The sequence below is a fragment of the Camelus ferus genome, chromosome 4 (genome assembly GCF_009834535.1).
Source record: "Camelus ferus isolate YT-003-E chromosome 4, BCGSAC_Cfer_1.0, whole genome shotgun sequence".
NCBI classification, from domain to species: Eukaryota; Metazoa; Chordata; class Mammalia; order Artiodactyla; family Camelidae; genus Camelus; species Camelus ferus.
In genome coordinates this window covers 71,328,031-71,352,473 of record NC_045699.1, presented here as the reverse complement: position 1 = coordinate 71,352,473, position 24,443 = coordinate 71,328,031, and the positions used below count along the sequence as shown (strand labels likewise).

Here is a 24,443-nt window from a genome sequence, read left to right as displayed (position 1 = left end):
CTAACATGCCATGTAGTTTGCTTTTTTAAAAAAGAGCTTATTATCTGTCTTTCTCTGCTAGGAAATGTTCTTTGTTTATTTCACTGATGTTTCCCAAGGGCTTAGAAAGATGCCTGGCATATTTTTAGGAAGTGGCTCATAAATATTTGTTGAATGAATGAATGAATGAATGAATGAGTGAAGGAAATGGATGAAAATATAGCCTTGGTGAAGCCACTTTCTCTTTAGGTCTTTTTTTTCCCCTTAAATATACAGCAGCATGCACTAGGGGAAATGTCATATCCTCCTGACTGCAGCTTCTGTGGGTGCTTTGCACCTTAGTTGTGTTGTTGCCTCACTCATCCATCCTCTCACCCCACCCAGAACGTAGTATTTGTGGGGCAGGTGACAGGTCATTGCTGGATCTGGAGATCTGCCCTCATCTTATTTCTGGGTAGGGGGCACTCTGTGTCAGCCAAGGCTTGTGCATAAGAAACACGCCACTTCTGCCAGACCGAACTGCTCGGGGAGATCCCTGCCCATTTTGTCTGTTTGAGTTTTGGGACGTACCCCTCCCCCCCAGACTCTCCACCCTGCAGTGTCTCTTCCCCCCATCAGTGTGGCAGCTCTGCAGCTCCGGTTTGCTCTCAGTGTGGCCGAAGCCCGCCCCAGCCCATCGTTGCTGCAGACTTGTTTGCATCTTGCTCCGCCATCTGCTGTCTCCACTATCCAAGCTTTAGATTTTGAAATGAGAATTACCATCAGGGCCGTGGATTTCAGTGGTTTGTATATTTTGTATGCCAATAACTAGTCTTTCAACTGCTAGAACCACTGTTTTAAAAGCCACGTTTACCCTCATTTTGTGTAGATGCCTCAGGCCATTTGTGGCTGAATGAGCAGATACCTAGGTACAAAACTGAACTGTGGGCTTGACAGCCTCATGCAGCTGTCACTGTTCATGCTTTCATTCTATAGGTGACACTGAATCAGAAAGTCGTTGCAGAAAGTGACCAGTCTGTAGTAACCCCACATAGAGTGAGCCTGTAAATTAAGATTACACTTATTTCAGATTTGCTCATTTGTATTGTGACTTAAGCTTACCATTCTCAATGATAAATGGAGACCTATGTGCATTGATGGTCAGGGCGTGCTTGTTATCCGGCAGTGTCTGTTATTACGACCAGCCTGTGAGGAGTGCATCACCTGTCCCCATCACCATGATTAAACATTTCACACACACACACTTTCTTCTCTCACTCTCACAAGTGCCCCCTTGGCTCTGTTTCTTTCACATGCTGTTCCTTCTGCTGGAAATGAACTGGCCTAGGCTCTCAGCACTGGACGTTTTTGTTGAGGCCTCTGCCCCAAAGGTTTGTGAATTTTTAGTTTAGGGGCTATTTAATTAATAATCTATTTAATGTCCATCTCTACTTTAGGCTGTAAGCTCCACGAGGTTCAAAGCTGTATCCCTGGCACCTTGTACTGTACCTGGAAAGAGAATCAGTAATATTTCTGCAGTGAATGGTGTGTTTTCATTTTCACAGACAACCCTATGAAATGTGTGTGTGTTACATATTTCTGTTTTCCAGATGAGGAAACTGGGGTAAAAAGAGGTTAAATCACTTGCCCAAGATCATTCAGAGCTAAGATTAGAACCCAAACCATTGCATCGTGTTCTTTCTTAATAAACGGGATGTTGGCATTCCTGACGTGCTAATTACCAGTACAGGTAAAACACAGTAACATGTAAGCCAGGAGACCTATGTTCCAAGTGCTTCCAAATGCTTGGGAAAATGAGGTGTTCGTGTATATTATATGTTAGCCAGATAATATTTTTGTTCTCTGGCTTTTTCAGAAGTTTCCAAAATATTTCTTTTTCTACTTGAAATAATCCAGCATGCAAATGTAATTACTTTTTTTTTTTTTTTTTTTTTTTGAGGAATCTTCAGGTCCTTCACAGCCATCAGTTAGAATGTCAGCTCCCTCTGGGCTAGACTGGGAAGATGGGTTGGTGGGAGGGTGGGCTGCCTGGCTCCTGACCCAGAAACCTCATCAGAACTTGTCTTACTGCCTTTCCGGCTGGAACGAGGTTGTCTGCTAGTTGAGTTCTGGCTGCCTGAAGCTTTGTGCTAGTTACTGCTCAGGAGAGGTCTTCTGCCCCCGCCCCGTCCTAGCCGGCTTTGGGTGCCAGCACAGATGCCTGCTCCTCTTCCAAGGGGTCCTGGTTGCCTGGGTGTCATAGGGCTTTCCCCTGGTGAGGACTGGCCATGGTCTTAACACTCTTTGTAAACTTGTTGTTTTGAAAGTATTTCCAGCTTTCAGGAAAGTTGTAAGAAAGAATGATGTACTGAACTCTGTGTGCTCCGTAACTGGATTCACCACATCGACTTATCTTTGTCATTATACGTATTATTATTTTTATAGTTTTTGCTAAAGTGTTAGGGAGTAAATAGCCTGCATCCTGACCCTTTACTCCGCAGAGTGAAGGGATCCTCACCTACGGCCACAGTTCACATCAGACATGCTCTTTGGAAAGGCCAGTGTTTCATCCTTACTGCCCTGAACTCGCTCTTGTTTACGCAGCTGCTTGGAGTCCACTGTGTGGGTGGACCATGGCCAGCTCTCCAAGGAGGGAGTTTAGGTTGTCCCCAGTCAGCGCCCCAGCAGACACCCTGGGGGGTCAGTGTTTGCCCTGGTGTCCAGTCAGCTTCGAGAGGAAGAGTCGCTGCCCAAGGGGCCCTGCACTGACCCTTTTGATCGACGTTGTCCCCTTGCCCTTCAGGGTAGTCTTGCTAGTTCACACCCCCCCACGTGCAGCTCAGCACTCGGCCTCACACTCGATTGTGTCTAGCTTTCAGGTCTGTGTGAGTCCAGTGGGTGAGCAAAGGGGTGTTACCACACGCGTGACCCAGTGTAGCGGGACGTGTGGAATGAAAAGTGTCAAGGGGGCGCTCCTCGTGTGGAATGAATTTTGGCAAATTGACCTGGAGAAAGAAGGTCCGGGCTTAGGACCGCCGGGGCAGCCGTCACGTGTGGTGGTGGAGACCAGAGCCCGGCTCGCCCAGCCACAGGGGCCCGAGGGAGCGCGGCAACGCCGGATGACGTGCCGCCGCCCGGGAGAGGTGCCCCCTGGCGTCGTACTGCCCAGGCGTGCCAGACGGACCGTGCTCGTGTCTCCTGCCCTGTCCGGAGTCCCCTTGGTTCCCTCCAGGATGCCTCTGCGTCCTTAGGTCTCGGCTCAGGTGGGACCTTCTCAGAGAGGCCTTCCTTGACACCCTGTTTAATATTGCAGCCCTCTCGCCTCCACCCCCGTCGGCTTCCCCACTTTATTTTTCTCCCTTCTCGTTATCACATTATCATCCTGCACGTGTTGCTTACTCCTTTTGTTCACTGTCTTTCCCACCCCGCTCTGGAATGTACTCTGCACAAGGATGGGAGTCTGTTTTGTTCATTGCTTTACTCCCAGGATTGTGCTTAGAGCAGTGCCAGGTGTGTTAGATTTGCAATACATATTTATTCTTCTTAGTCAGTACTGAATGAATGAAATTCTGTTTGACAGAGCAGTATGGCTTAGTGATTAAACTTGCAGGGTTGGGCTCATTTGGACCTGAGATCAGGCTGTGTGACTTCAGGCAGGTGACTTAACTTCTCTAAGCTTCTTTCCTTAAAGGTGAAGTGGGGTGTCATAAGGACACCTTCTTCTTTATGGGGTTGTAAGGGTTAAATGCCTGGCACACACTAAAGGCTGTTACTACTGTTTCATAATAATATTATTGTGGACTAGGAGTCTTGATTTGTCCTTTCTGTTTTTATGCTGCTCATTTGAGGTGAGTGTGCATGTGTGTGCACATGCATGTGTGTTTGTGTGTGTGCTCTGACGAGTTTTATCATGCTGTAAACAAACTAGGCCACCTAGGTAGTTTTAGGAGCTGAAACCTCAGCACGAACAGTCTCCATTTTTTACTCCTGACAATTGGATGTTTTCTAATAAAGACCTGTGTGTAACGTCCTCCTGCTTCGAGCCTCTTTCTTGTTGGCCTGTGCCCATAGCCAGACAGGAGAAGGCGAAGGCCACTGACCGTGCCTAGTCAGGTACTCGGCCTGAATCCACCGTGTCCGAGCAGAGGAAGCATCCCTGAGTTAACTAGCGTGTGAGGCTGCGGAGGAAACAAGGGGGCCGCAGTTTATGTAACATGTCAAAAGCCCAAGCTGTATCACCTTTTGAGGTTCAGTTGTCTGTCACTTGCTCATTTAGCCAGCCTTTGGACCTGGAGGCGAGGTGTGCCTTGTGATTCTTCTACAGACATCTCTTGAAAACACTTCTCAAGTTGCATCCTTGGGCAGAGCTCTGTGATGCTATCAAAGTGAAGGGCAGGCTTTGTTAGGAAACTGGTTCTTGGAGAAGCGAGAACCGGAGTTTGTTTTACCGTCGTGATCGTAATAGGTGACTTCAGTGACCTTAAATCCTTGAGTCTGATACACTTTGATGAATTTATAATCTTGATTTGTCCACGAACACTTTAAAACTCACCTTCCCTTTCTTCCTTGAATCTAGTAAAGGTAATCACTTGTTTTCTGTTTCAGGCCTGTTTGTATTTATGATAGCTAATGATTTGTTATGCCTTTGGGACAGAAAGAAAGAACTTCTCCTGATTCTTGAGCCGGGGGGGGGGGGCGGGGAGAGCAGTAAGCTGCATTCTTTATTCCCATGTCTTTCATAAGACTGCAGTGGAACTCATGACTCCACGTCTATTCAGATGGGGCTGTGTGTCGGTGCTGTGTTGCTGCTTCTGAGATTGGCACTGTTATATTATTAATAGTACTGATCACACATGCCTTGCATTTAATATAGAACATAAGAGGCTCACCTAGCATGAATGAAAAAATCTAAATTGAAAGTGTAGATGCTATAAAATTTTAAAAGAAGGGAATGTGTTCTGGTTGAACTTTTGAAATAAAAATAGTGTATTTTTAATCACCAAGTTACGAATGTCCTTGGATTCTAGGGTGGGGAGGGGGCTGGTGGGGGAAGGAAGGAAGGTGGCTTCCTCTTACTTTTATGTCAAATAGAATCCAGAGACTTACACAGAACACTGAGGAGCTAAGTTACCCTGAGAGAAATGAAGAGAAAATAAAAAGGCGTTTAGGAAAGCAGCCGTTCCATTATTAACTCCTCCGGTCATGCCAGCGATGGTGGAGAGATCTCAGAACAGTTGGAGGTTTATATACACAAATGTGTGTGCTGAAATACCACACTCTGATGACATTCGATGGAGGGGTAACCTTTGATGATGAATTTTCTTGCCCTTTTTAGGGGAGTGAAAGGGGAGGCGGGTGGTACTTCACAAGACTCTAAATTTACCAAAGTTTTTCAAATTTGAATTTTCTTAGGAAAAAAATGTCAAATGATTGTAGATCCAAAAATGCCTTTGTTGGCATTTTAATGGTGCTTTTTGAGCCCAGTATGGTGTGCAAGTGCAAAGAAACGTGGTTTCTCTTCTTGGTAATAATGGTATTGAATCTGAAGCCCTGGACCAAACAACGTCTCGGGAATCTTCATGATTTATATATTGTATGTGATCTTTTCTTAAACATTGTTAACCTGTGCCCTTTACAGACAATGCCAGGTCAGAAAATGTCACGGGAGCCTTGGATTGCTTTCATAAGCATGTAAAGAAAATTATTGTCTTCAAAATCCAGAGACTATGACAGGCATTCTTCAGAGAGTGATATGTTTAGAGAGACAGACACCGTGCATGAGGCTGCTTTTGGCTGGTGGGGAATGAAAAATATTCGAGCGAGAGTTTACTTCTGGGCAGGACCAGCTGTAAAGGAGAAAATGCGTTTGCTACCCATCAGGCTGCCGCAGACGGCTCTGTGACTTGTTGGAAAGGCGACGTCTCAAAGCAGGACGCCTTTTGAAACGCTTTTTCACACTTAGACAGTTGGTCACCAACTAGAAAGGAGGCTTAGCACGGGCTGCGGTGCGAGGCGGTGCCGGGGGGCAAGTGGCCTGACTGCAGGGCTTCGGGAGGGGGCACGGGAGACACCAGGGGGAAGACTGGGTGAGAGAGAGGTGCTTCCAGTGGCAGGCGGAACCAAGGACATAGACCCTCGTGATCAGGGGTGTTGGTCGTCCCCACCAACTAGCTCTGCCTCAGGAGACCTCTCAGTTCCTCAAGAAGTTAAGATCTACAGTTTTGGTAACTTGTTCTATACAAAATGTTACTTGCATAGGTGAAAATGAAAACGTGCCTTCTTGTTCATCTTATCATTTAGGTCATTAAAAAAAAAGATCTAAGTGAAAGTGAGAAAAGAGACAGTTCTTTGGCAGTGCCAGAAGCGGTGGAACTATTTTCAGCCCTGTGTTTTGAAACAACATTGGTTACTTCGGTTTAGCGCTTTCAGAAAGAAGAAAAAAATCAAATGCGTGGGCTCCATGGGTGCTTTTGCCAAACCATAGCCCAAAGTTGAACTCAGAGTGCCACATCATTTCTTTTCAGAAAGTTTACTTTCTTTGTAAACACCAAATGAGAACCTATAAAAAGGAGTATAAAAAACATGATTTTATTTCAGGAGGCATAGACTGTCACTCCCTTGCATGGCTCTAGAATTTTTCCATTGCTTTTCCATTTTTCAGGGTGGTTACCATTAGGTCCTTCATCTTGATTTGCAGCCAGAGGTGGGTGCTTGGGGCTGGTGGGCTAATGGCAGCGTCCCTCCGAGCCCGGCCTGCTCTGGCTGGCAGCTGGCAGCACCGTTACCGCCCCGCCCACCACCTCCACCTTCTGATGACAGCGCTCACCAGTGGAAAAAGCTTTCTGCACCTCATTATTTCTGCAACCTGAGTAAATTTGCAAATTAACTGATGTGTGGGAGGGAAGGCATCTGCTATTCTAAAAACCTTCAACTGTCGCAGTAAAACTTGAAATAAAATTAAGTGTTACTGTAGTAAAAGTAAACTAATAGTCCACAGGTGGTGACGCACATTTTGTAGTGTGCAGGGGCTTACGTTTTCAGGACCTGCTTAGCTTAGAGGCTCTGTTTTTGTTTTGTTTTTAATAATTTTTATTTTCAGCAAAGGAATACAAAAAGGCAAATGAGTAATCCTACAAGGTGTATAACAAAAGCATTCGTCCTCTGACCGTTCCACATGCCGCTCCCTGGAGGCAACTCCTTTGAACTCTTTTAGTTGTTTCTTTGGATACTTGCCTACATTTTTCTAAACAACTTGCTTAGACTGCTATTTCAGAGGTTATCTGTTGACTCCACTATGGAAGATAAAGATTTAACTCATTTTTTACCATCAATTTGCTTTAATTGATAGTTTTTATACTATCATGAGTAAGAAATGTTGTTCACAGCTGAGCCATGTAGTGTACTACGATTGCTGTTTTTTGTGTGAAGGCAGGGCATGGAAGGCTGTCGTGCCATTCAGAGTGCTGATTTGTCTCCTGTTTTCAGTTGTCTCTGAGACTCAGTCGGCCTCTCCTGGCTTCTGATGGGAGTAGGGAGCTATGTCTAGAAAAGACTTAACCAGTCTACCTTTTTTTTATTCCTACCCCACATCTGGCCTTCCACCATACTGGGTATCTCTGCTCCCTTAGTCTTTGGAAATTCTGCAGTCGAGTTCACTTTGCTCTTTATTGACTTCTTCTATCCTCCCACCTCCCTAACCCTGTCCTCCCAGCCCCCACCTCCCGCCAGCCGGGGTGCTGTTCAGCGTACTGCTCTCTGCTGAGGTAGGGCTGGTCCAGTTGTTCCCTGTCTTCTAAAATTTAACTGACCTCATTTCTGTTGTCGTCTCCTCTCCTATTCTCTTTATCCCTGTGGGCTTACACCCTGGGTTTATTCATTTGCTGTCATTTTAGTGGTCTCGGGAGGGAGTGCAGTGAACCTGTTCATTCAACCATGTGCAGCAGGAAGACCTCTGGCTCCTGTTTTGGATACATTTTGCTTTCTATTACACATAGGTTTCCAGCATCTTAGTATTTTAAAAAGCACATTTTGATGTAATGGGCTTATATTTTCCATGAAGGCTCTCTTTTTCATTGCATGATTCTAAGAAATTTGTGCAGACACTTGCACATTGCTGATTTGAAATAGAGTAATATGCCTCTGGGTCCCTAGTATGCTTCCTAAGAAGATCTCTCTGATGCTAATATTTCATTACATATCAGGAGGGAGAGATGATAAAACACCGAGTTTTTGAGAAGCAAAAACTGACCTTTCCCCTCTCTTTTACCTACAAGCTGGTTTTGAAAGCTCTTTCTCAGTAGAGCTCTCTTATTATCTTGGCTGTCAGCAGTTAGCTTTTCTGGAGTTAGTTGAGGGCAAGAGTACATGGTGGGTGATGGCAGTGTTAAAAGCCAAACTTTTCAAAGAAGCAGTGACTCTATTAAAAGTAGAGCCACTACCCTCGTGCTGGGACAGGGGAGAGCCAGCGGTGAGGGGACTGGAGGGCTGCTGTCCCCAAGATGAAGTGTGGCTCTGGTGCCAGTGCACAGAGCCCTGCTTCTTAGAGTGATGGCGGAGCGCCTGTGCCGTCTTTAGCAGGTGGGCCATGCTGTGGGCTGATTGTTGCATCCCCCCAGATGGCGTAAGTTGAAGCTCTGCTGGTACCTCCGTGTGATTGTATTAGGAGGTGGGGCCTTTAAAGTGATTAAGTTAGATTGAGGTCACGAGAGTAGAGCCCCCATAATGGGATTAGATAAACTTAAAAGAAGAGGAGGAGGGACCAGGGCTCTTTTCCTCTGTGAGTGCACAAAGAAGGGGTCTCGTGAGCCCATAGTGAGGTGATGGCCATGCACATGCCAGAAAGAAGGCCCTCGCCAAGAACCAGGTCTGCTGGCACCTGGCATCTGCTGGGCTTCCCGCCTCCAGAGGTGTGAGAAAGAAGTGTCTGTCCTTTAAGCCACCCAGTCTACGGGCTTTGTTACAGTAAGCTGAGCTGATGACGGCAGATAGGCAAGCCTTTTACCTCTCTTCCTCCCCTTGAAAATAAGGACGAGCCAGCGCTTTAGCATGCTGCCTTTGAGGGCTCCTTGCATTTTCTGTGGGAAATCTAGCCCATTTAGATCCACCTTTAGCTGCACTTCACACATAGTAGCCTGTGTACCTTCATCTGCAACTTTCGGACCACTCCGTCTCCCCCTTTTTTTGCAAGGGTAATGCAAAATGCAGCTCACAAGCCTGTCTCATACCTTATTAGAACATCATTTCCCCTGCCTTGTTCCCAGATTCCTGTGCTTAATCATAGAAAGGCAGCTTGTTCAAATATACATTCTTCTTGTTTGGAAAATTCTGTTGGCTCGTCTTCCTTTCCACCCCCTCCATATTTTGTAACCCTGCTTCACCGAGGCTGTTCTTATGAAATACCATAATTTACTCATTGGAAAGTTTCTTGTAAACTTAATTAACTCTCTGTCAGTGTTTGAGTTAATTTTCTCCCTTTAATTTCGGCATCTTGGTCATGGGTTTCCGTAGTCTGACCTGTGTCTGTTAAAGACTTGGTAAATAGTTTTGAAATGCCAGTTGGTGATATATGGGCCTCTTTAACATTTCTTTGATTTATGTGCAGAGCTGTGGAAAAAGGCAAAGAAAGCAAATTATATGGCAAAAAATGTTGCCGATTTTCACTTTTTTACTCTTAGTTTTTAAAAGTACACTTATCAATCAAATCTGATGGATTTTCTTTTTTGTGAAGATTGAAATTTTAACTATTTGAAGACTTTTGCAATGCATATTTTTGTATTTGCTTAATAAAATGTGGTTTAGTGCTCAACTAGGGTATCAGAATTCTGAAAGCTCCTTCAGTCTCTACTGTTCGTCCCTTTCCTGCTGTCTCCGCCACTCCTCAAAAACAGATGCAGTCAGATTTCTTAGAGGAGGTGGAAAGATGGAAGCTTCTCAATGCTGGATGAATATTGCAGTCATGTTTAAACCTGAAATCCACATAGTGGGCCGACATGGGTCGTGTCCTTGTATTAGCTAGTGTGACTTGTCTGAGGTTTTCCTCTGCAGCGTATTCTTGGTGGGTTCCAGGTAGAGGCTGACTTCTTAAATCAATTAACAAGTCAACAAATATTTTTGAGATTGTACTATGAGTGTATTTAAGTTTTAGTGTGTCTCAGTGCTGCCTGGGTTGCTTTTTACAGTGTTCATTCCTGGGCTCCCTTGTAGAAATTCTGATCCAGGGGATTTAAGGTGGGGCCCTGGAATCTGCATTTTTGGTGGACATTTTATAGATGATGCTGATGCAAATGCTCTCTGGTTCTTTTGAAAAATGACTGGAAGGCTTTCATGCCCTTTATACCACTCCCCTGCTTAGCGTCTTCAGTGACGCCCCTCCCCCACTTGTCTACCAAATAAAGTCCGCAGAGGTCTGAAAAATCCATACTATTTGGGAGTATTACGGATTTTTAATTTATGTGGGCAGGGTGTATGGGTCTGGCTGTGCGCAGTCCCTGAGAGCTCCGTGCCTCCTCTGAGTGTCTTCTTATTTATTCATTTGTTCAGCATGTACTTGCTCAGCTACAACTGAGAGCCAAGCACTAGGTGCTGGAGCTGCAGCGGTGACTGAGGGAGCTAAAGGCTGTGTTCTAGTGCAGCTTCTGTTCTAGTGTGTGTGTTGGGAGGGGCGTGGGGGGGGAGTATATACACTAAACAGGGAACAGTACGTATAAATACCCACTCCAGTTTGCTGCTGTGATTAAGATAAAGCTTATACCTGGTGTGATGGAGGGTACCTGGAGGTTCCTTTAGATCAGGAGACCAGAAGAGGCTGTGTGAGAAGGTGGCGTTCGGGGTGAGACCTGCAGGGCAGGAAGTCCGGCTTGCTGCCCGGCCCGCTCTCCTGCCTGGCCCAGGTTCACAGCGACTTATCTGGATCTTTTGGTCTGACTCTGTTTTGGTTTTGAATATTTTGGATTATTGAAAATTATTATTGTGGTTCCTATGCCACGAATTTCTCCCGCAGGGTCTGGGGCAGTACCCTGTAATCAAATACTGTGTAGCAAGATGTAGGACTCTCACACTAAGTGAGATGAATTAAGATTTAAATAGACTCGCATCAGTTCGTGTCAGTTTTTGCTGCCCCAGGAGTTTTGGCGCCTACATTGATGAGAAAGCTTTTGACTTTCAGAACTTTTTATACATTTTTTATTGCAAAAAAAAAATCACAGTTTTCACTGGTCCATCTCTTCTAAGGTTTTTTCGTCAGAGACAAGGCCTTTCAGTTATTGGCTCAATCGCCCCTCAGCCTAGTAATGATAATCACAGTTAAAGTCTCTGGGGCATCTGTTTTGTGCCAGCCACTGTGCTCAGCACTTTCATGTACTTAAATCTCACTAACTCCAAAACCTGACTGCGCTTTTGCTGAGTGAAAACTCAGGTTGCTTTTAAAGGGTAATCAGGTGGCATCGAGTAGCAGTATTGTCCCCAAAGAGAGAAGAGAACTGAGGCTCCAGGAGGTTGAATAACTCACTGAAGGTCACACAGGTGGTTAAGCAGAGGGCCGGTGATTTATATCCAGGGAGTTGGCTACACACCTTCACTCTTAGATTAAGAACAGCAGAATCATGCCTGGGTCATGTTACCAGTAGAAATTTCACTCTGATCTGTTGTTCATTTTGAACCAAAAACATACTGTTGTTTATGTATGACTTTTGCTTTTTTTTTTCCTTCCAAAAGAAACAAATCATAGCCCCATATTTATAAATCCAAACTGACCCCTGCTTGTCTTTCCTCAGACTTCCTGTGTAGACACTCACAGTCAGAACTTAAACCGACAAAACCCCCCCAACAGTCCGATAAAGAAGGAAACAAGTATAGTCGGCTCTCTGTATCCTCGGCTTCTGCAGCCTTGGACTCAGCCAGCTGCAAATCAAAAATATGTGGGGAAAACACTTCCAGAAAGTTCCAGAAAGCAAAACTTGAATTTCCCACTTGCTGCCAACTATTCACACAGCATCTGCATTGTTTTTATAACTATATCCATAGCATTTACCTTGTATTAGGTATTATAAGTAATCTAGAGATGATTTAGAGTATATGAGAGGATGTGCTTAGGTTATATGCAAATTCTGCGCTGTTTTACTGTAAGGGACTTGAGCCTCTGCGGAGTTCGGCGTCCGCGCCAGGTTCTGGAACCGGTCCCTGGTGGACACCTAGGGACGACTGTGCTCTGGGAGTCTGGAGAGGACTTTGATCTTCCAGTGCTGAGTACTTTGTTAGCTGCATAAGAAATTCTCTGTAACTTGCTTATTTAATCCGTCAAGGTTGAGCCAACTTTCTGGGCATTTAGGTTGTTTGTAGATTTAAAAAGCAATCTCCAAGGTGTACTGGAAGGAGTTTTCCGACCGACCCTCTGGGTTGCCTTTCATGTGGGATGCTATGTGTTTCCATAGGCCTCGATGGCTGTCCTTGATTTCGTAGAGTGTTTGACGCAGAGGCAGCCAGAAGGCCTCCCCAGTGTGGGGGAGTCTGGTCCTCAGCTGCACAAGGAGACCTGACCCAGGGTCCCTCTCAGTACATCTACGCGTTCAGAACAGCCCGGGGGGTGCAGTTTTTTCCTTTTTTCCATTCCACTTACCAGTTTATTATCTGACATGTTTAAGATGACAGTATTTGGTTAAAAGGTGATCATTTTAATCAGTTTTGGAAAGATCCAGTTGTCCCTGGCATTGTTGGAAGAGGTGAATTTGGGGGCATGGTCGCTTCTGGTCATCATAGACCAGCCCTGTCTGTTCACGGTGCGCTGCACACCGAGCTCACGTCTTCTACACATATCACATCGCTTAGTTCCTGCAACTGACCTTCCGTGTCTTCATCTGTGAAAGGAGGCTACGATACCTTTCTCCATGGGGTAAGGAAAGGCACATTTAAACTCTGCCTTAGGGGGTGTGCTCAGTCAACAAAAGAACAACTTTGTCCTTGTGAGAGAAGCCTTTTGTTCCCTCATATTGAGCTGATGAAGAAACAGTCTCAGAGGGGAGAAGAAACACCCAGAAATGCTCAGAGTTGCTCGTGCTTAAGCTGAGGTTTGAACTCGGGGCTGCCTGGCGACAGTGCTCGTTGCCCTACCCAGGAGGCCACACTGCCTCTGGAGTTTTAGCCTTTGCTGCTTCATGGCAGAGTGCCAAGGAAAGCTCCAGCCTCCTTGGACTTGTTGCCCCCTAGTCGTCCTGAGTCACCAGGCCTTTTTCTTCCTATTCCTGAAGGGAAAAGGCAGTTGTTACAAATGATCAATAAAAAAATGTGTTCGTAACAAGTTTCTACTGTATAGCTCAGGGAAACTATAGTCAGTATCTTGAAAAAGAATATGAGAAGTAATATATGTATGTATATGTATGCCTGAAACATTATGCTGCACACCGGAAATTGACACAACCTTGTAAACTGACTGTACTTCAATTTAAAAAAAATGTGTTCGTAAATGCTTCCTACTCTTTTCTGACTCCTGCTCTCACAGACCTCTGAACTAAGCAGCTGTCTTTTCCCTCCACTCCTATTATTTTCAGCTTGTCTGACGTCATAGTTTCATATCTTACTAAGTTAGTGATCGTAGGCTCTCTGTCTCCCCTTCTTCTTCTTCTCAGTTTCCGTGTGCTACCGCTCCCTGCCTCCCTCCTTCAGCGAGCAAGGGGTGGGCTAGGGCTGATCCGATCCCTGATCTGGAGCCAGTTGCCCCCCAGCTGACAATTGGTTTATGGAAGGAGGTAGAGGAAGCTGATGGGGGCTGCTTTTGAAGGTAATAAAAATGATGCGTAAAGTAGAAATCAGCATTTTGTGACATTAGAAGGAAGAATTGTTTAAACTGTCCAATTAAATCTAAACTAACTGGCTATGAGGCACATAGGAATCATTTTTACTACCCATAAGGGAAGTTGATAATAATCTAATCATAATTTTATATTTATCAGATAGGTAAAATTTTAAAAATCATTTTTACTGGTTTCTTGACTGAAATCTTTTCAGTGCTAACTAGGCAAATGACTGATGCTTTGAATTCAGTGGCTAGAATTGAGATGTGGAAGCGTCTAGTGGTTTTCATCTTACTCATTTCTCAGTTGAAAAATCTCGAAGTATCCAGGGGCATAGCCTGTTATATGGGAATATTCAGCTCTTCCCCCATGCCTGTGAATATTTGGGAAAGATGACAAAGTATTGCTAGACCTCAAGCATTGCACCAGATTTCAGCTGACACCAGGCATCAGACATCACAAAGAGCCCTTTCCCCTCGCTGACTGCCTTAACTAGAGACTTTTGGGGACTAATAAAATGTTTGTGTTTCGTAGGTATATTTAAATTTCACCAATGCAAGTTCAGAGTTTTTATAGAGAACTATAAGATCATAGAATTTCAATGTTAAAAGGGGCCTTAGGCATAGTTCTAGCTTCCTGTTTTAGACTTTTGATCCAGGCCTTAAGTATGCAATTAAAAACTAGTATTTGGCATTTCTGGTGGAAAGATAAAGCTAATTCCAGGATATATCCTTCTTCCCTGCTACTTCATTGTTTGGTCAGCAATGGAGAAGAGTCAAGTACACATTTTGTTTTTGTTGGGTATTGGATATAGTGTGTAAATGGATAACTATTTCAATGGCAGTTCAAGCTCAGCTGGAGACAAGAACATGATGGCCCGTCTGACATGGATTTCCTCCTCTAATAGGAACATAGATGAGCAAGATTGCTGCCATGCTGTCCCTCTTCAGGGGGCATCTTCTCATGGTCACCATCCTTTGATGGTCTATTAGGGTGCTCTCATTAGTGCATTGTTGGATTTTGCCTTGATCCTCTTTGTATTTCCTGCCTGCATCTTCTTAAGTGGCCAAGTGACCCTCCAGCATGATCTTTCTTTATGACCCTGTTCGTTGCTGTCTGGGACCATGCGGGGTAAGTAGGTTGAGAGCCTGGTGTGGAACGCGGGGTGGTTAACAGGAGATGGCAGTCGCCAGTTCTTGTGGGCCCGTGTCCGTCTTTTAGTGTTCATAGCTCATCTTTCCTTTGTCTTTTTCTCTCCCTTGACAAAAAGTCCCTTTGATGATTGTTTCCTCCATTTTTAGCCACATTCACAGTTTGCTTTGTTAGTGAATCTGTTTAGATATATGAACGATAGCCCTTCCAGCTGATTGGCATCTCTGAGGTAAGATACCATGCGTGCAGCTGCAGTGTAAATAGGAGCAGTTGTGGAGAAAGGCCTATTAATAAAGGTGTGAATTCTGGGACACGCCAGAGGAACAGTGCTAAGCAACCCTACACGTTACAGATATTTAGAAGGAAAAAGGCTGCTATCCATCCTGTCTGTTTACTTCGTTGACAGTTTTGAAGTTTGGATATTTGAGGATTCATATGTAGGGAAAAAAAAAACCCAAATGGCATTTAGCATGTAAATGATGCCACCGTTGATCAGAGGCACAGCGCTGATTTGGTGTCCTGCTTTCATGGTAATTGAAAGGCCTGAAGCCCAGCTTCCCAGGAGAGAACAAATAGGCAGATAAATTGGAGGCTTCCTTCTTATGGTTTATTGATGCTGTTTTGACCAACTAAAAAGATCATTTACCCATAAGAGCTCAAATCTAAGGTTGTTTTTCCTTTTTTTTTTTTTTTTTTTTTTAATATTGGCTATTTGAAAGAAGCATTGGGAGATAAAAGGAGAAGAGAAGCTAATATCATTATCTAATATTTAGGTAAGAACCCGAGCCAAACAGTTAGATTTATGGCATTTTTCTATAGCTGTTTTCCTTGGCACAGATAAGACCAGGCAGCCTTGCTTGTTTCTTTCCTTAGAGTTACGTTCAAAAGAAGAAACAGAGCTTTATTGTAATACATGGTTCTTTCTCATTAGCTGGAAACAAAACACATTTCAATAATGAGGGGCAAAGGTCTTTGCAACTCAAAGTGGTGACAGAGTGTTCTTAGTTTTGCACAGATACTGGTTTTAGTTGAAAGCTTAATGGTTTAGGGGAAATATGACTATGAGAATGTCACATTAGCCTCCCCCCACCCCAGTGCCATATACACATAAGCCAGCTTTATGGGGTGTGGCTTGATACAGGTGTTTGTGGTGTGAATTGATCCAGGTGTCACATGTCCCTGGATCAGGGCTGTGAGCTTGGTGTGTGCTCTCACATCTTGGAAGGATTTTCAGTGAACTTACGCCAACCAGCTCTGGCCGTTATGGCCAGTGACCTGCAGGGGAGGTGGTGCTGCAGGGACACTGTCCTTGCTCGTTACTATCATGATATATTACACAGATTCTCAAAGAGAATTCCTGACTAGAAACAGATTATACATATGGGCTCTCCTGGACATAAGATAATTTATAAAAACCCCGTAGGTGATAGATAGCACAGAATAGTATCAAAGTTGCTAGGAAGGTCAGATGTGTTACTGCTGAGCCTAAAATTCAGATTTTTCTGGCAATATTGAGGTTTCTATACTTTCTTGATTTCTTTTCTCCAAGGTTTTTAACTCTGAATGATATTAAAGCCTTAAAATGATCAGTGATTAGAGCTTCCTCAAACTCCCTACCTTAGACATGACTGGCGTCAGTAGAAGGGAGAAACATGAGACGTCTCAGAGCCTAAAAGAGGTCAGAGTGAAGGGAGCAAACAAGAGCCAGCAGTCGCTGGTGCTTCTCCAGCCCTGCTCCCTGAGAACACTCTAGTTCTGGTCCGAGAAGGATCAGCGTGTTTCACTGCTTAGGCGGAGATAACAAATGCCAGGTCCTCAGTTAGAAAGATGCAGCACTCTTAAAACCACAGGGCAAAGATATGTAAGGCGAAGCCTGATTGGTCTGTTTCCTTCTTATGATATGTGTGACCTTGGACCAGTGGCCTCTTTAAGGCCAGCGTCTCCTCTCCTGTAAAGTGGGGGTGGGGTGGGGTGGAGGTGGGCACTAATGTCTGTAAGACTCCTCTCTGACACTGGGATTCTATGCTTTGAAATAACCCAGGTGCAGTCCCTATGAATACTTTTTCCTGAACTCAAGCCTGCAGAGGGGTTCAGACATAACCGCTTTTTTAGCATTTAGAGTGAGAGGAAGAAAGGATTCCTTCACGTCTCTATTAACGACAGCAGCTGCAAAGCCGTGTGTTTGCTTCTGTAAGAGACCAGCCTTAAGAGGACTGTCTGCTGGAGTCATTCTCTTCTCTAGATTGGCTACAGTGACAGGCCAGGCCGTAACAGTTACACTAATCGGCAAGTCCGCTTAGCAGTGGACAAATTTATTAGCATCACCTGTATGCAATGCACTACCCCACACGTTGCAGAGAACACAGAGTAATCAATAACCAGGTCTGTGTCCTCAAGACATGTCTCCCTAGGTGGCCGGTTTCACTCCTGGACCAAGAAATAACAAAAGGCTACCTTACTTGGGTGCCAAATGCCAGTGACAGAGAAGAGCTCTGTACCCAGAGAAGGGAACCTGCCCTAGAGGGGCTGGGGGAGGAGGTGGTGGGGCTCCCTAGCCTTGGGATCTCTTCTTCCCCTCCTGGGGGCCGCCTGGTCTAAACCAGCCAGAATTCATTGTAGCTTAGCTCCATCTCATTCTTCAGCCAAAGGGTTTAGTTACTGGAAGCACCAATGTGTCTTCCTAGTATTCTTAGGAACGTGTATGTAATTCTTTGTAAAGTGATTTTTTAAAATACAGTGAACCATACCTTAAGGTTAGGAAGAGTTTTTTTTTTTTTTTTTTTAACTTGCCCCTGCCCTTAAAGAAGCCTTTGGTGAATCTTTGAAACAATGATTTTCATAGTGGGAAGAATCAAACCTTGATTGATCTGGCTTGTAAATTTTGAGATTTTTGAATGTCAGTTTTCTTTAAGTGAGGTTTGGCCACATGGCATGGGTAGGATCATGTTGCTTATGAATAGGTGCTGTACCACGGACCCCAGGGAGCTTCCAGCAGATGCTTCAGCTTTTAAGTGCTAGCCTAATTGAGCGCCACTGGCTTAATTAGTAAGTATATTGAATATGATCGGTATGATGAATTTCCTTCTATTTTCTTCCCAAACTTCTGTCCATTGCAAACCATATCCTTTATTGATTTGGGAGCAGGTAGAGCTTTCAGAACAATGTGGAAGACATGAAACAAGTTGGAGAACTGACTAGGGGGATCATTGCTCATCTGATTTTCTAAACTTTGTATTTGAATTCAATTTTTTTATAATTTCCTTTCATATCATCTCCCTCTGGTATATTTTGTTGTTTATAATGTGAAGCATATTAAAACTAATTGGATTTGAGCCTCAATAGTTTGGACTTCTTTAAAAGCCGGAAGACCTAGGCTATTCGGGGGAAAAGGTTTGCTGTTGCATGAAATTGTAGGGACATGACATCACCCCTTTACAGTGATCCAGACACACATATAGGCTTCTTTAGAAATGCAAGAGAATCAAACTTTTGAGCTGGATGGATCCTTGGAGAAAATATAATGCATGTTTTGTAGAGAGGGGAGTGAGATGTGTTAGCAGCAGAGTCCAGGAGCACATTTCAAGGAGGATGCTTGTTACAGAGGCTCTGAGTCTGTGTATTAGAGTTCACCAGGACCCTGCCTGACAACACGCAGCACTTTTGCATGTTAAATATTACTAAAACAGCATTACTTTAAGAAATATCGAGTAAATCAAGATTTTCCTTATTTGAAATGGTTATTTTCCTGAGATTATTATGAGTTGTTGAAAATGGCCCAGCCATAGAGGTAATTAGTAGTCATAATTGATTAGAAAGGGCTTTAGGTGGAGAACTGACAGACAAACCCTGCGTGAGTCATAGAAAATAGAAGGTTGACATTCATAGCAAAATTGGAACCGAGAGAAATGTTCTCAAAGTCCAGAGAACAGTGAAATAGTTGCTGCTCCGAGTGGCCGCTTACCAGTGAATAGAGAGCCCCCTGCCCGCAGCCGGCCCTGTACACACTCCCATTCCCCACAGCTGTAAACTGTGGAATTTAAAAGAATAGACTTTAATTTCTCTTCCCCTTTCATTTTATTCTTACTGGTTAGCGGAGAAATGATCTTGGATAGAAAATCACATTACAACTTTGATAAGTCGCTTTTTGAAATAGAGTTGTTTCCATGCCACAGACATTTGGAGCAAAGTATGTTTATTGAAATTTTTTTTATAGAAAATATTACAGAACCTGTAATTGAAAACTTATGGCAGGATTTTGGGGAGTGATATGTTCTTAATGTTAATTTGTAGATTAGCTCTGAACTCCCTTCTGCTGTTTCAGAACCATTGGCTGAGTGAACGTTTTCCAGGAGTCTTTTCAGATCTAAACTGTGTTTCATGGAATGGAGTATTTAGTGCTTAAATAATGTATAAATCCAGTTGGACAGGAGCTGCCTGTCAGTTTCATTAACTTTGACCTTTTCTCCCATTATATAGATGGTTTGGTAAATATTTAATGGGCCCCTTACAGATCTTGACAGTCGGAGCTGTGTTCCTGGAAACGGGGAGACGTATATATGATTAACAAATGTCGCTTAATCACTGTGAGTCAGCTTTCAAGGGCAGGTTTTGATTTCGGGGGAAGAAAAGTCCTTCCATTTCCATATGCTCTTAGGGGTGCGTCATACATTGAGAGCATCCAAGATGGTAGAAGTTTCAAAGGAACCCTTTGAACACGCATTTCTGCTGTTTTGGGGTTTTTTGTTGTTGTTGTTGTTTGTTTGAACAAATGATCAAAATGATGCCAGGTGGGCAGAATCACTCTGCCACTCTGCACAGTTAGAGGGACTCTTCCACTCAGAGAGTCAGCAGGGCCGGAATGGCTGAGCTTGCATGGACCCTAGTAAGACACAAAGAAGGAGAGCCAAAGGGAGAGATGATTCCTTGAGCCATAGGGGACCCCTGCCAAGCTGTCTTTCCCTTTAATTCCATAAAGCCCCGTGCATATTGCACTCATTGCAAATTCTGGTGGGGAAGATCGAAACCCAAGTCGCTGACATTTTGAAACATTGTCTTTCAGACTTGTACTGTCCCTTGCTTCCATTGATTTCCCATTTAAGAAATCTGTAGGAGAAAAACAAATTTGAGCAAAATTCATTGGTCTAAGATGAGTTGTTAGAGCCAAATTATGCCCCCCTTTTCCACCCCAAGAAGAGCTCTGTTTTTATTATAGATGTGATATATCTTTGTCTCGTATTGTGCAGCCATAAGGCTCCCACAGCAAATCGACCAAGTAAATCAAGAGCCTGTTAAAAAGCAATATGGATGCTCCAAACACAGACATTTCAGTCTTACTGGGTCACTGGATATCTTCATTTTTATAGCCACTTTCAAGAAGCAGATCATTTCAATTGGTTTTGTTTTCTTTCACTCTCTGTTTGTGTGCAGCCCAGTGGCTTTAGGTGAGGCCATTTATTTTTCAGAACGTTATTACCCCTTGCATCCAGGGCCCGGCCCCTTTTATATGGTGGTCACCAGTTTCATTACCATGAGCTGTAATGTAGCTGACTCTGCAAAGGAAATCTATGCCTTGGAAGAGCATTTTGGAAAGAAATTGATTCAGAGCTTCAGAATGAATTACTATTTGTATATTCAGTTAATTCTAAATAAATGTTTGAAAGACTTTGCTTAATTTGAGATGGGAGGAAGAAACATATTGGATGTTATAAATGGTTTCAATCCAGAATCTTAGCTTGGCATTTTCACATTTGAATGTTTTATTGACATCTGTTCAAAATTGGGGTCCCTTTCAAGGATAATTTTATTATAGAGATTGATGACAGTGCTTATGATCTAAAATACAAAAGTATGGGATTTAAAAAGGAAGATGGAAATCATTGTCACATGTCAAATTGGATATAAGCTTCATTTGGCAATGACTGAGAATGATGAGTTGTGTTTTGTACCAGAAGATCCCAGTGATCAGAATTGGGGGCAGGGGGAGAGGGACTGCATTGGGGCACAGGGGAACTTTCTGCAGTGAAGGAAAATTTCTATATCTTGATTGGGGTGGTAGTGTCACAGGTATATATTATCAAAACTCACCAAACTGTACACCTTAAACGGGGGCATTTTACTTTATGTAAATTATAACTCAAAATGGATTTTTTTAAGTCTTTTTTTGGTTTAGAATTAGGCAGTATTATCTCTCTTTTCTAATAGAGAAATTAAAGTCAAGAGAAGTAAAATGATCTGTCCTAAGTAACCTCGAAGCTCAGCAGTTTGTCCAGAACAAAGCAAAGGATGCTGGCTCTCAGCCCATTTAAAGTATGCTGCTTCCTTACCCTGGCTGAATTGTTCCAATTGTGTGTATGAAGTGAAATTAACTTCTCCATCCAGCTCTCCTCAGTGGGCCTGTATCCATTTGTATACATTGTTATAAGGTGTATTCATGCACTTATTCTTATGATTAATACTTGTATCTTAACCACTGGAAACACTGGCTCAGTGGTATGTTTGAATCTGTTTGTGGTAAGCCGTCTTGTGCTCCTGGTTTACTGCAGTGGACTGTGAGTTACGTGTTTTTCATTATAAGCAAGGCATGACAGTGGCAGGAATTCCCAGAACTAATTTGTCTTTAAGGAAACCCACTGGATCCTCTTATTAAAAATGACAGTAAGCTTTCAAACCATTTACATGAAGCATGTATGAATAGTAGTGAAAAATGAAAAAGAACGTGAAAAATTACCGTCTACTACTTAGAAATACACTGTTATTAATGTTTTAGAGAACATGTTTTTAAGTGTCTGTTTATATGTAACCTGTTTTTTTTTTTAATTCAAAAAAATGATGTAAAATTCTTTACACATTTTAACCAAGTTCCCAGTTATTGTTGGACGTTTAGGTTGTCTCCTGTTCTTTATCATTTTGGAATGAACAACCTCATTCATGTTTTCCTATTTGTCTGATTATCTCCTTATGAATACATTCCTTGAAGCAAAATGTTAGCAGCTGTATTTGAAATTATTAAAAATGTTCTGAGCTGGTAAGATGTATCAGACATGGGCAGATTAACACTCCCTGTGCTGCTTTACCACACACTCTTTCCTTCCCCTTTGCTTTGTTTCACTCTGCAGTTGCAGTACCACGCGGGGCTGGCGTCTGGCCTCTTGAACCAGCAGTCGTTGAAGCGGTCCGCCAACCAGATGGGAGTATCTGCTAAACGCAGACCAAAGGCTCAACCCACAACCCTTGTCTTACCACCTCAGTGAGTGATGGGGTTTGAAAAAACTACTTCTGTCCTGGGTGAACTCTACTTTGTGCTTGTTTTTGGCTAATGGAAAGTTATTTTTGCAAAATTGTTTCTTTATTTTAAAAAGGTATCTGTTAAGATTAGAAACCAAACACGCAGGTAACCTGTTTCAGCCTAGATTTTAAAAGAAGCAGTTACAGTGCGTCTCCGTAGTTTACACAGTTTGTGTGCGACTTCAGGCTTTTAAGAAACCTCATAGCTTATTCTTTGTTTCCTTGTCACATTCCCGCAGTTGGCAGCGCGTACGTGCACTTGTCCTTATTTTACACATGAGACAGCCGAGGAGCACATTTTGATAAACTGCAGGCCTTCTGGAGAATCTGGTCGAGCTGGGATTAGAATCAGTGCTAGGCTCACTCATTCTTTTTTAAAATCGTGATATATGTGATCTTGTTTTTCCCAATAGGAGAGAGAACAGACACTGTGAAGTGTATAGCCTGATGGCTTTTTCACATATGTGTACCTCCAGGTAGCTCCACCTGGGTCAAGTCATGTGGGTTGAATTAGGGGTCCTTCCTTCTGTGCCCAGCCTGTATGTGTCCCACCACCCTTCTTCAGTTTGACACTATTCTCACTTCTTGAACAATTAATTTTACCTGTTCTTGAACTTCATATAAATGGAGTTACACAATATGTAATCTTTCGTATCTACTTTTTTCCATTCAGCATAGTATCTGTTAGATTCATCCAGGTTGCTTGTTCTTTTTTGTTGCTGTGTAGTATTCCTTCCAATGTGCCACAGTTGATTCTCCCATTTACCTGTTGGGTGGTTCTTTACCAGAAGCCCCTGTGGATGAGGGCCAGGACTCACTCAGTGGTGTGGAATCAGAAATTGAACACATCGTCTTTGCTGGTAGCTTTTCCATCAGTGTGCACACTCCCCTGAAAGGGGCAGAGCTCTTGAAAGGCTTGATTTGCACTTTAAACACATTCCCCAGCCCAGCCTTCTCTCCTGTTGTACCTTCTTTCTTTTACATCCTTAGTTAACAAACTACATTTTAAAATTTCCTGTCCAAAGGAGTGTTTGCAGATGAGATTCGGTTGTTTGCCTTTATGCAAGATCTCATTTATTTTCTGTTTGGTTAGCAAATATTTATTATACCTGCTGTCTGGCAGGCACTGACCTAGGCTCTGGGGATACAATCATGAGCAAGACAGATGTGGTCCCATTTTCCTGAGGGTTTATTGTGGGGGAGATGAAAAACAGGAACCCCTAAAATTAATAAATTCATGATTTCTGGTTATGATTAGTACTTAGGAAGGGAACACTAGGGTGGTAAGAAGCGGGAGTATGGGAAACTGCTTAAAACAGGTGGTCAAGGAGGGCCTCTCCAAGGAGATGACCTTAAATGGAGACGTGGAGAACGAGGAGGGACACGGCCAGCAAGGAGCTGGGAGATGACGGGGGAGGACCCTGGGGAGTTTCTCTCTGGCCAGTGGGCACCCTTGGCCCACCATTTCTGTGATTTTCACGTTTTCTCCACGATTACCATTTGCTTCAGGTGAGGATGAACATAACCAACCAGCCTCCAACAAGTTATTTTTTGTCTGCTGCGTGCACAGGTGCTGTATTTTTCAGAGACTGCAGGGACAGCTTCTCTGACTTACTCAAGGTAGAGTTTTTCACTGTTTGGCAGGAAGTTTCTTAAGGAGCATTATTCTATCTGTTGCTTCTCATGTGTTGCTCTGGTGATTCTGCACATCTTAACTTTCAGTTCTCAAAGTCTGTTGGGCCTTATAACTTGTCATTTTCCCTGCATGGATTGTCTACTGAGACAAGACGTTTGGCGAGAAGTGAAAGACTTTCTAATAGTCCCTCAAGACTGGAGCCGAAAGTGTTTGCTGCTGACTCTCTCTCGACAAAAGTCAGCTCTTAGTCCATCTGTTCGCCGTTTGTTAATTTGCATTGGCTTGAAACCTGTTTACAGGTGACATGCTATTATGAGGACACTTAGAAACTATTTTAAGCACCAAGGCAATCAACAGACTCTGTTCTCATGCCAAAAAAAAAAAAAAGATGTTCACAGCTGTCATTATAAATTTATAATAAATCACTCAAAATACTTAGTTTCAAAGAGAAAAGTGGTTAGTGTGTCCTAAGAAGACAACGTTGAAATGATTTCCTATACTCAGTAGCCTCTTTCCTGTGAAAATTGACTGTTACCTTTTCACATCATCGAGTTTTTTGGACTCACATTATCCTGAAATCCCTTTATAGAACAACTGTCCCGTGGCAGGATCTGTGTCTAAAGGACATC

The 24,443-nt window shown here is 43.4% G+C and overlaps 1 protein-coding gene across 2 annotated transcripts in view; it reads left to right on the top strand.

Annotated features, from left to right (window-relative positions):
• The window catches only part of MED27 (mediator complex subunit 27), a 186,746-nt gene that overhangs the window by 39,640 nt on the left and 122,663 nt on the right, over window positions 1-24,443 (top strand). The window contains exon 3 of one of the 2 annotated variants that reach the window (XM_006181938.3): window positions 22,010-22,140. The exons of the other annotated variant lie outside the window; for it this stretch is intronic. Within the exon in view, the coding sequence (XP_006182000.1) occupies window positions 22,010-22,140 (131 nt within the window). The remainder of the gene's footprint in view (window positions 1-22,009; window positions 22,141-24,443) is intronic. 2 annotated transcript variants of the gene reach the window in all.